Source organism: Neodiprion fabricii, chromosome 1 (assembly GCF_021155785.1).
Source record: "Neodiprion fabricii isolate iyNeoFabr1 chromosome 1, iyNeoFabr1.1, whole genome shotgun sequence".
Taxonomy (NCBI): domain Eukaryota; kingdom Metazoa; phylum Arthropoda; class Insecta; order Hymenoptera; family Diprionidae; genus Neodiprion; species Neodiprion fabricii.
The window spans coordinates 35717638-35730078 of NC_060239.1; the positions used below are offsets into that span (position 1 = coordinate 35717638).

General features: G+C 41.3%; 2 protein-coding genes across 2 annotated transcripts; one reads left to right on the top strand and one right to left on the bottom strand.

Annotated features, from left to right (window-relative positions):
• Window positions 1-2942: 2942 nt before the first annotated feature.
• LOC124180510 (endocuticle structural glycoprotein SgAbd-1-like) lies at window positions 2943-3957 on the bottom strand. Its single transcript, XM_046566131.1, has 2 exons — window positions 3804-3957; window positions 2943-3574 (listed from the first exon to the last, which is right to left on the bottom strand). Exons 1-2 carry the CDS (start codon window positions 3813-3815, stop codon window positions 3140-3142), a joined length of 447 nt encoding a protein of 148 aa, XP_046422087.1. The 5' UTR covers window positions 3816-3957; the 3' UTR covers window positions 2943-3139.
• Window positions 3958-4485: 528 nt separating this feature from the next.
• On the top strand, window positions 4486-5720 carry LOC124182114 (endocuticle structural glycoprotein SgAbd-2-like). Its single transcript, XM_046568949.1, has 2 exons — window positions 4486-4627; window positions 5047-5720. The coding sequence occupies exons 1-2, from the start codon at window positions 4616-4618 to the stop codon at window positions 5566-5568; spliced, it is 534 nt and encodes a 177-aa protein (XP_046424905.1). The 5' UTR covers window positions 4486-4615; the 3' UTR covers window positions 5569-5720.
• The last annotated feature ends 6721 nt before the right edge of the window (window positions 5721-12441 follow it).

The following is a 12441-nucleotide window of genomic DNA, read 5'->3' on the forward strand; positions in this document are numbered from 1 at the left end:
GATACCATTACAAACTACCACAACGTGAAAAATGATCGGGTAATTCCGACCTACATAGACGTAAGAATCAAACGCAGGTGTGAATACGTACACTGTTACACTTTGATTAGCCTAGATGAGCCGAGGATGAACACACTCGGCAAAAGTTTATACCCTTCTAAGATATAAATTAACGCCGGATATTTTTGCATGTGAAAAGCGGACAGGTATCTTGCATGAACGATGCTCCTCCCGGTCACTCGCTGGATTTCTGCCGGCACGTGCTCGGTTCATATATTCATCTTATTACGCAACGAATCAGCCCAGGTTGGATACACACAGTGTGTATAAAAATGCGATACTTAACAGGTGAATACGAAATAAAATCACATGTTCGTACTGTCGCATTCGTTCGCTTTGTCATTCAATACTTCTCGAAAACCCCGGAAAATTTGTGCAATTTTCATAGTAAAGGTTGAATGAATTTGGAAATATCTTTGCACGCGATACGTAGAGAGTAGAGAGAAAAAGTGATTGTTCATAATTTCTCATTAGCAGAGATGCGCGTTGTCTGCATCTTTTCAATTTATAGTGCCAACATGCAACGGTTTCTTGAATTTCCTCGAGACGAAAAATGAATCGTGATCATCGAGATCGTTGGTATGCATCGCTCTTAAATAACTGGCTTTCGACACGTAACGATGAAATAACATGGCTAGGAATATAACTTGCTTAAATGTTAAACTTTCCGCGTGATGAAACTAACGATTTTTCTTATAATATTGAATTTTAATTTTCTATCCCTGCCAATTATTCTTCAAACATTTATATATTTAACAAATAAGTTCGTACAGTCGAACACAATTAAAGTGCCAGCAAACTTTTACGAATTATAATGAACGCTCGATGTTGGGTCGCTCCAGCTGAAACATCACAAAATATGACTAGTTTTTCGTATTTTTATTTGTATATTCGATACCAAAAAAGTTTGGTCATTGACGAGGAGTTGGACTCGTTTGAAATTGGTTGAAAATCGATATGATGACAAAATATAAGACCCATAGTCAAACACTTGATCAATTTATGTATACAGCCAGAGAGACAGACAGAGAGACGGAGAGAGAGAGAGAGAGAGAGAGAGAGAGAGAGACAGAGATTTCGGCAAGTGATATTTATTTGACAAAGTCAAATACGGCAGTCAAATATAATTAGAAAACGAGTCACATAAGAAAATATCATTAGAAGCCAAAACAGAGAGAAAAAAACGACTATCATCAGTTCAACGATTTGCGCTGTCAAGTTGAACACCATTTACTTGATAAACCTGAGAAACTCTTGACAAGGTAAATGATTTTTGTTAACAGCATACATATTTAGTTTGATTCAAAAAATCTTTTCCATGTGTGGACATCATCCAACTTGTTGACTTATTCTTTTTGTCTAATTTAAGGAAATGTCAGACTACTTAGCAAAACCTGTGTTAAGATTTTAAAAAGCTGAAATATTGAATTTGTCAATTAGTTCGATAAATTTCGTTCGACACGCCGCGCGTGGGTTGTCTTGGCATAAATTTTTCAACGGATGTTTGCAAAATGTCGAAATTACCATATTTTTGGCGACGCTCTATTGTAGGTACGAGTCACGCCGCACTTTCGGTTACGAATAGCGGCTGCTATTTCACGCCTGTAACACCTTCGAAAGTTCTTTTCCTCCCTATTTTTATTTTTCGAAAATCCCATTTTGTTTTCTTAAACTTGACAAATTCGGTAAAACATCTGTGCTGAATTTTTTCTTCGGTGTATAACATATCAGAAACAGCGTTCCCCGGGAATAAAAATGAAAGTGAAATAAATTCCGCTTGTACGAAATTATAGGTGTAATAAATTCTTCCAAACCGGCGATAAAATCGCCGTGATTTTCAGCCGGTGAAGGCACTCAAAAATTAAACACCCTATATCCGTGTCTAAGTATCAACGAGATCTTCACGCGGCGATGTCCAAATTAGCAGCTTTATAAATCTTCCCACACCAGCAAAAAAAGAACGAGGATGGCCAGCGATGGAATTCTTGAAACAACTATCGCTTATCTAGTATTTTCTCGAATCGTAACTAACGGAGTACCAAACCTCCTTGGCTGTCTTTTCCTCATAAATATTCAGCCCGCCTCTGACAGCAGGGAACCGTTTTAGAACATCTTACATATCCGCGACCTTCTTGGCTTTTAAACAGTGGTCGGTTCATCCGCCGAGAGATTTCGTGTTTAACTGATAAATTAACATTTCTACCCAACGGCCAACCTGCTAAGCTAATTATTCGTCGTCAGACTGCGCAATAAAAATTATATACTTGACTCGTGCATATGTATGTACACGAGTAAATTAAAATGTGTTTGTATATCCTGAAGGTGGATCTTTCTGCAATCCACCGCAATGAATTGGGAAACAAATTTTGCAAACTGGCCATTTAACGTGTCTAATTCACGTTTATTCACCGCAGCATCCATTTATCATCCACCTTTTAACCCACTCGTAATCGTATGGAACACGACACGCTGCGGGCACTACCGGCATATCCTGTTATAAAAATACAAATCCCATTACGAGTTGCAACGGATGAAAAATGCTTTCATTCAATTTTGTCTCATATGAAGACAATCCTGGCACCTATCGAAGAGAGGTGGATGTACCAAATTGATAGGAAACAGGGTATTTCGAATACTACAATAAAAAGTTTTACCTTATGTTGTACACAATTTTTATTTCTGTTTTTTTTTTTTACATTTTTATCGTCTAACCTTGAGATATCTAAATACAATCAGAGGAATAAGAAGAATAAACAGAGTGGTTGTATTACGGATTGAAATGTCATTTGCACGAACAGCCATCCGTTCCGCACCGGCACGTTGCGTGCACTTGGCGTGGATTTAATCCGTACCGTACAAAAGTTCTCCAGCGTGGTCTCAGCTTTTCTTTTGATTGTATTCATTCACGTATTGAATAATAATTTTTGATTGTTTTTTTCTTTCTTTTTTTTTGTTTTCCTATATACGATCGTGGTTGCAGCGTTGTTATAATTTTCAGTCGTGATGCTCGTCGTCCGTGTGCGCGTCGATGATAGTCACGTATCAACCGGACGGAGACTGCAGCGATGCTCGAAGCTGCTCACTGACGTCCGTAAACCGGGATTGGTTTGTAGGTTTCTTCCTCTGCGGGGTGAGCCTCGTTCCAGGCCAAACTCTTGAGGATTGCTTCTGGGATTTCCGGGGCGACAGGGATGGCTTTACCTCGTGCGTTGAATCCGTTTTCGTCGGCGACGTATTCGATCTCTACCGGTGTTCCATCCGGAGCCGTGTACCGGTATACACCCTGTACGCTTGGTGCGGGCTCACCGTTGGGTCCTGCGGGCTTGGGGACGCTGGTCTCAGCGGCCGCGATTCCGTTTTCGGTTTCGTATTTATAGCTGTAGGAACCGTCCGGGTTCTGCTCGGAGTCCAGGCTCACGATCCTCGCCGATCCTTCCTTGGAGACGTACTGGGCCTGGTTGGTGTAAGCCTGAGGCGCTGCGTATGCGGAAGCCACGAGGGCGAGAGCACAGATCTGTTGATAATTGGTAAAAGGGTGTCGATTAGTTACGATAGATTGGCGATAGTGTGCGGTTGACCGATTTACTGCAAGATTACGAATCGCAATAAGACGTGTAGCGAAATAGAGTGCGATCGACTTGGAGGGTAATTTGGCAAGACCGAATGAGGTCTTTGAAGATCGGATTCAGAGATGAATTCTCGTCTCACAATTAGAAATATTCGTAACGATAGAGTAAACTTACGAAGAATTTCATTTTGGATTGCTGTTCTTGGTAGATGCACAGGAGGAAGATCGAACTGTGATTGACTGATCAACGAACGATCCGCATATTTATACGGTAAAAGTGAAACTCCCCTACTCCGACGCTCTGCATCTGACGATTTGGGCCGGTCGATCCACCGGCTATTACGGAGCTGAGGATCTTCTGCTGCCGAAATTATTTGTCGTCTTTGACCTTTCTCGCCGACTAATTCGATCGATTGTATAACCCATGCCGGCGAACGTGGCGAAGGCATGGTCAGCGTAATACCGCCCATCGTGCGTATTACGGCGGGGATTCTCGATGTCCTCAAAGGCCGGTCCTCGTGACACCGAAAAGGAAAGACACAGCCGATTTGTGAGAGGATCTCGAGGTCTCTTGATTTGTTAACTCCCGGGCCGAGACACACCCGGGACCATAAAATAAGAGAGGAGCAAAGGAAGAGAAGAAAAAAAAACAACGTGAAACAAACAAAACAAAAAAAAAAGAGGCAGCGGAGCCGAAAAAAAACGACGCTAGGAATACTTAATCGCAAGAAACCGGTATTGGCTCGCGGGTTGGTTTCACGCAATCTGCGAACTTCTTTAATGTCATCGGGGAACGATGTCGTGCACGAAAACGATTTCATGATACACAGGCACCCATTCAGATGTTCATTACCACTGCAGCCTCTTTACTATATCCTCGGTCATTTTACACATCATAGACGTAATCACGTGTAGAAAGTTTTTGTATAAATAGCGGCAGATGAGCTGCAGTAGGTACATTGTGAACCAATCTCGACTTGGATCAACATGAAGTTTTTGGTAAGATATCGCGACCCACGATCTGCCGTACGCATTGCATTGAATTCTCACGAAACTCACGACGTCATGGATCACAGTGAAATCGTTATAATCTCGTAATGGATCAACTTGCAGCAAGGATAATAATTCTCAATTGTGATCGTTCAGTGAGCGCGGCTTCCATTGTCCTCGTAAAATGCGACAACTTGACGCGTCAAACTTCGTATAAAACGGCACGAGGAATCCGCGCCTTGATTATCGTCGCGAATTTGCCGCGTTGTCGTTCCAACAATGAATTATTGTTACCTCTCTCACGCCATCCTCACCGTCATCGTTATCATCCTCACTGTGTTCTCCTCCCGACGGAGCCGGGGCCTCTTCGCCCTGACCCAAAATCCGAATACCCTAATCACCGTCTCTGCTTTCGTACACATTTTCAGATCGTATCTCTCAGCCTGGCGGTGGTCGCCTCCGCCCAGTACAAGGAACCCCTCAATCAGAACTACGCCAAGATCTTGCGCCAGGATCAGGAAGTGAACCCTGATGGAACCTACGATTTTACATACGAAACTGAAAACGGAATTTCCGCTGCTGCGAAAGGCGGTCCTGTCGGCTCGGGGCCCAACGGTGAACTCGTCATCCAGGAAGAGGGTGGATTCCAGTACACGGCTCCCGACGGCCAGGTAATCGCCGTCAGGTACATCGCCGGTCCCAACGGCTTCGTTCCCGAGGGAGCCCATCTTCCGGTCGCCCCACCAATACCCGAGGCTATCCTCCGCTCCATTGAGTTCAACAGGGCTAACGAACGCAAGGAAGCACCAGAATACAGGCCCCCGCAGACCATCTACCAGCCGTCGACCACAGCCAGACCTTTCTACCCTTCGTCCACCGTCTACCCCAGCCCGAACCCCTTCGGCAGGCAACCCAACTTCTATAACCGTCCTGGATACCAGCAGGGCTAGAACCAGCCTGGACGCCGCTAAACCGTGGGATGATTTAGAGTCGTCAGTTACAATGTAGTAAACCGTATATACATATACATATATATATATATACATATGTACATATACATATTCCTTTTTTTTTGGGATGAATAAACAAGTGTTCTGAACAAGTTTATTTGCCACTTAATGAGCCCCAGAAACACAAAAACTACTAGAATAATTATGAAAAAATTATATGTCTACTTTCATAGGCTGGTACCTATCCCGTCTAGCTATTAATGGCGGCCATTTAAAACTGTAATTGCAATCGATTCCTCTGGCGAAATTGTAGGTCAATGTTGTGTTTGAAACAATCAATCCTCGCGTTTTGCAACGTTCGTCACATTTTTGAGGTTTTTGCCGAGCTGGAAATATTTAGGGCGAAATAAAATGTAGAGAAGTTACTGCCGACGAACTGGGCGCTCGGGAATCGAGAGAAAACACATTCCGAGCATCGTGGCGTCAACAGCTCAGAAAATATACAGGACAGGTATGTCGAAATATTCGGTCGTTTGTCCGTAACTTTTGATCCTCTGATCGCAGCCAATTTAGAATGAGCGTGTACGTTTTCTTTCGAAAGTTTACGTTGCTTTAGCGACCGAACGAATTGGTTCAAGTGTTTTTCGAAATCGACTGAAATCTTTCGGAGAATACGGGAAGGATTAGCCTTGCTTTTTTGTGATATTCAGAGCTCGGAAACTTTTTGTCTCAGAATCGTTTCGTAGAACTATTTTTCCACTAATTGGACCCTCAAAAATCACAAAAACACATCAAAAACAGCGTAGGACTAACGGCAGAGGAGTGACAAAGGAAACCTTTCATTTTTCGAATGTAATTTTTGGTCCGTTGCTCAGAGCGTGTTCAGACTGCGTGCAATCGATTCCTCTCGTCTAAAATTACGTCGATAGAGTACATCGAAGACATTATTTCAGCATTTTTCGTAAGTGTAGAAAATTGCACCGAAAATCCGAATACTTTTTTTCCGCAAAATATTTGTTATCTCAGAATCGAGTTGTATGACCGTTTCTTGACTGATTCAACGCACAGAAGTGCGAAAAAAAGACTTCGAACAACAAACGATCAACAGCTGAATGAATACAAAGGTAATATAGAAGAATTTGATGTTTGCTTTATTTCAATATCAGTTACAGAAAACATAGATAAAACGACATCATACGTCATACATTGTATCCTGCAGAAGTGAGTTGTACCAGTACGGAGGTCTGAACTTGAGCTGTATGTTGAAACTATGATAATGAGTAACTAATATGGTATTTTTCATATTCTGCTTGAGACAATGTAAGCTGCGTACCAACTTCCATGTGAAAATACTTAGATTTCTCATCTACTTTTTAATCATATTTTACTTTAAGTATACTTGTCAACTTGCTATATTACGACACACTGACACCTGAACACTTGTACTAGTATTTAGGCATATCGAATAAACTGAAACTCTGAGCTACGAACTTGTCATTTTTATTTTCCACCTTTTCGAGACCCAGTCGCAAATTTAATTTTTTCCGCATGCAAGTTTTCGTTCATTGTTCACAGGGTAAGCCCAGCTGTATTTGCAATTTTTTGAGACTGATCGGACCCTGAGAAATGCAACATAAATACGTAAAATAACGGAGAACCAAGGGCTGAAAAGATTTAGAAGTTGCTCGTGTTATGGCTATAACTCTTAATCGGTTGCGCGCAGCGTATTCGTACTGCGCACAATCGATTTCTCTCGCAAAATTACGTCGGAATAGTGCATCAAAGAATTTATCCCAGCTTTTTTCAAAATCGCGAAAATTTTCGCCAAGAATACAAAGGGGTTAGCCTTACCTTTTTTTCGGCCAAAAAATCTTAGGTCTCAGATTCGATTTGTACGACCCTTTTATTACCAATTGAATCACTAGGAACTCAGAAAACGCAGCGAAAAGAGCGTGAGATCAACAGGAGAGAAATTACGAAGAAGAAAGCACCAGCCGAAAAATGTCGAAAACTCTGGTTCTCGTTTTTCGGCTCCACCTCTTCATACGTTGCTCGCAGCGTATTGGGACTGGGCCCAATCGTTTTCTCTCGCAAAATTACGTCGAAACAGTGCATCAAAGAATTTATCCCAGCTTTTTTCAAAATCGCGAAAATTTTCGCCAAGAATACAAAGGGGTTAGCCTTACCTTTTTTTCGGCCAAAAAATCTTAGGTCTCAGATTCGATTTGTACGACCCTTTTATTACCAATTGAATCACTAGGAACTCAGAAAACGCAGCGAAAAGAGCGTGAGATCAACAGGAGAGAAATTACGAAGAAGAAAGCACCAGCCGAAAAATGTCGAAAACTCTGGTTCTCGTTTTTCGGCTCCACCTCTTCATACGTTGCTCGCAGCGTATTGGGACTGGGCCCAATCGTTTTCTCTCGCAAAATTACGTCGAAACAGTGCATCAAAGAATTTATTCCAGCTTTTTTCAAAATCGCAAGAATTTTCGCCAAAAATACAAAGGGGTTAGCCTTACCTTTTTTTCGGCCAAAAAATTTTAGGTCTCAGATTCGATTTGTACGACCCTTTTATTACTAATTGGACCACCAGGAACTTAGAAAACGCAGCGGAAAGAGCGTGAGATCAACAGGAGAGAAATTACGAAGGAAAAAGCACCAGCCGAAAAATGTCGAAAACTCTGGTTCTCGTTTTTCGGCTCCACCTCCTCATACGTTGCTCGCAGCGTATTGGGACTGTGCCCAATCGTTTTCTCTCGCAAAATTACGTCGGAACAGTGCGTCAAAGAATTTATTCCAGCTTTTTTCAAAATCGCAAGAATTTTCGCCAAAAATACAAAGGGGTTAGCCTTACCTTTTTTTCGGCCAAAAAATTTTAGGTCTCAGATTCGATTTGTACGACCCTTTTATTATTAATTGGACCACCTGGAACTTAGAAAACGCAGCGAAAAGAGCGTGAGATCAACAGGAGAGAAATTACGAAGGAAAAAGCACCAGCCGAAAAATGTCGAAAACTCTGGTTCTCGTTTTTCGGCTCCACTTCCTCATACGTTGCTCGCAGCGTATTGGGACTGTGCCCAATCGTTTTCTCTCGCAAAATTACGTCGGAACAGTGCGTCAAAGAATTTATTCCAGCTTTTTTCAAAATCGCAAGAATTTTCGCCAAAAATACAAAGGGGTTAGCCTTACCTTTTTTTCGGCCAAAAAATTTTAGGTCTCAGATTCGATTTGTACGACCCTTTTATTATTAATTGGACCACCTGGAACTTAGAAAACGCAGCGAAAAGAGCGTGAGATCAACAGGAGAGAAATTACGAAGGAAAAAGCACCAGCCGAAAAATGTCGAAAACTCTGGTTCTCGTTTTTCGGCTCCACTTCCTCATACGTTGCTCGCAGCGTATTGGGACTGTGCCCAATCGTTTTCTCTCGCAAAATTACGTCGGAACAGTGCGTCAAAGAATTTATTCCAGCTTTTTTCAAAATCGCAAGAATTTTCGCCAAAAATACAAAGGGGTTAGCCTTACCTTTTTTTCGGCCAAAAAATTTTAGGTCTCAGATTCGATTTGTACGACCCTTTTATTATTAATTGGACCACCTGGAACTTAGAAAACGCAGCGAAAAGAGCGTGAGATCAACAGGAGAGAAATTACGAAGGAAAAAGCACCAGCCGAAAAATGTCGAAAACTCTGGTTCTCGTTTTTCGGCTCCACTTCCTCATACGTTGCTCGCAGCGTATTGGGACTGTGCCCAATCGTTTTCTCTCGCAAAATTACGTCGGAACAGTGCATCAAAGAATTTATTCCAGCTTTTTTCAAAATCGCAAGAATTTTCGCCAAAAATACAAAGGGGTTAGCCTTACCTTTTTTTCGGCCAAAAAATTTTAGGTCTCAGATTCGATTTGTACGACCCTTTTATTACTAATTGGACCACCAGGAACTTAGAAAACGCAGCGGAAAGAGCGTGAGATCAACAGGAGAGAAATTACGAAGGAAAAAGCACCAGCCGAAAAATGTCGAAAACTCTGGTTCTCGTTTTTCGGCTCCACCTCCTCATACGTTGCTCGCAGCGTATTGGGACTGTGCCCAATCGTTTTCTCTCGCAAAATTACGTCGGAACAGTGCGTCAAAGAATTTATTCCAGCTTTTTTCAAAATCGCAAGAATTTTCGCCAAAAATACAAAGGGGTTAGCCTTACCTTTTTTTCGGCCAAAAAATTTTAGGTCTCAGATTCGATTTGTACGACCCTCTTATTACTAATTGGACCACCTGGAACTTAGAAAACGCAGCGAAAAGAGCGTGAGATCAACAGGAGAGAAATTACGAAGGAAAAAGCACCAGCCGAAAAATGTCGAAAACTCTGGTTCTCGTTTTTCGGCTCCACTTCCTCATACGTTGCTCGCAGCGTATTGGGACTGTGCCCAATCGTTTTCTCTCGCAAAATTACGTCGGAACAGTGCATCAAAGAATTTATTCCAGCTTCTTTCAAAATCGCGAAAATTTTCGCCAAAAATACAAAGGGGTTAGCCTTACCTTTTTTTCGGCCAAAAAATTTTAAGTCTCAGATCCGATTCGTATGACCGTTTAATGACTCATTGGACCACCATAAACTCACGCTTACCCTCTCAACCGCGTCATAGTTCTTAAAATCCTTCTGAACTCTGTTATCGATCCTCATCAGTGGACGCCCTTGTTTCTATTCTTCGAATATATAATAGAGCTTTCCTTCGGATCGAGTACAATTGTCGATAAGCTTTCGTAAAAGCCATTAGTTCCAACGTTCACTCATAATCGCTTGTTATGCAATGGTCGAATCAGCAATATCTCATTGATATTCTACCCATGTTCCATTAATCTATGGTATTTCATTGAAAGTAATATATCCCTTTCATTCGCACTCACCAAGAAACAGATAAAGCAACGGATATCCGAGCTTCTCCCGTTGAAAATTACGTAATTTCATTTTATCAGTAGGATCGCGCGGCGCTCATTTACGTCGGCATAGCGTGTACCTACATTTTTTCAGCATTCTAACTAATCGTCATATTAAGCCCAAAGATTTAGCGGGATTGCTTTACTGTTTTCTGGTTTCATGGGTTCAATCACTCTCCGTCTTTGAATCGATTTCTAGCATCCGTTTTCCAATAAACTGGTTATCAAGGGTTCAATAATACACAGAGAAACTTTTCGCAAGAAGAATTTCCTTACTGACCGGTGATTCGTAGACAATTTGTACATCTTGGCGATATTTCTCAGTACGAAGAATATAAAAAGATAGTATTTCAATAATATTATTTACTATAAGAACATCAGATTTTTCTATTCTTCGTACCAAGAAATATCATCGTAATATTCAAGGTGCCCAAAAATTACCTGCAGTCGGTCCGTGAATTCTTGATACGAAAAGCTTCTGCGTGCGACTTAAGACCTAAATCGATTCATCTGATTCAAAACGCCAGCCAGATTACAAAATATTTGGGCTCCATTTCTTCAACCATTCCTATCGTAAAAAATTGATCGGACTCGTCGCAAGCAATTGTTTTTTTTTTCATTTTTCCTGAATGCGAATTAAATTATTTTCCGTCATGATTCTCAGTGCCAGTAGCCTTCAAATTCGACACCCATTGGATGCCAAGGAACTATTATTGCTAGAAAGGGCCAATTAAATACATTCAAACCATCGAGTTCCAGCATTACGAGCGATAATTCCCTTTGGTAGCCGCAGCCTCGGTCTGGGCGAGCCTGGATTATGCAAGTACGAATTTAATACCGTATCAGACGGTATTTCTAGAAATTTGCAAGTGCGTCAAAATATGAGACAGTCATTTCCACGAGATACGTATATTACGTAGAACGGGTTTTAACAACGCTGAAACATAACTCTTCCACCCTCTGAGAATCTCGTATAAATAAGGGATGGAGTAGCACTCGCAGCTCAGTGTCCATCACCATCGGCGAGCTTCCGCTCGAGGCAGCCACCCAGTTTTTGGAAATCGTTTTCTCAGACGATAATTTATTTACCATTCAGTACGACGTGTAGTTCAAATCAACACGTCGATTGTAAACCGACGATCGTGATCTATCAGGTAAGGTTGATATACGAATATCTAGTTCATTACAGATACTGCGTTTTACGATACACATTCAGGATCGAACACTTTTCCCACATTGACGCAAATAAGATTCGGTTGAATTCGAAATTGCAATTCTTGGAGGGAGTTACACAATAAGATGCGGTGACTTCCAGGACGTCCAAATTCACTTTTTTATTAATTTTTACATCAATTCAACGTTCAACACGTGATCTATTACTGAAGTAAGATGAACCAACAACGCCAGCCAATCACAACTAACAGTAAGGCATACGCTCGAATGTAAAAAGCATTCTCAAGTCTTGTCAGATTTGTTGAGCACATGATTAAACAATAAGAGCTTCATATCTTCATAGTAATTCTCACATATTTTTTACCCATTACATTCTGCACGTATACCTATAATTCTTAATAAGAATATATATATACCTTTATACGTATGATATATGTTCATTGATTTGACCATCGTTTTTCACTCACACAGTTACAGATTATACACAGAAGATTGAGTAATAGCAGCGATCGGAAGACCGAAAAATCGTTCTTCAAGGAACCAAATAATTTAAAAATAGAAATAACAAGGAACCTCAAAATGCAGGAACCTACGAACAAAAGAGATATAATATGGTTCAAAGACGCGACTGCAAAGTTTAATTCAATAAACGTAGTCTTCGGTTACTCAGAGATTTATATTTACTACCACGCTGATATGCAAATTCCATGTACCCGCGAGCTGATAGAAGCTTTGTTGCTCAATGGAAAAATTGGACCCGGATTTTATGA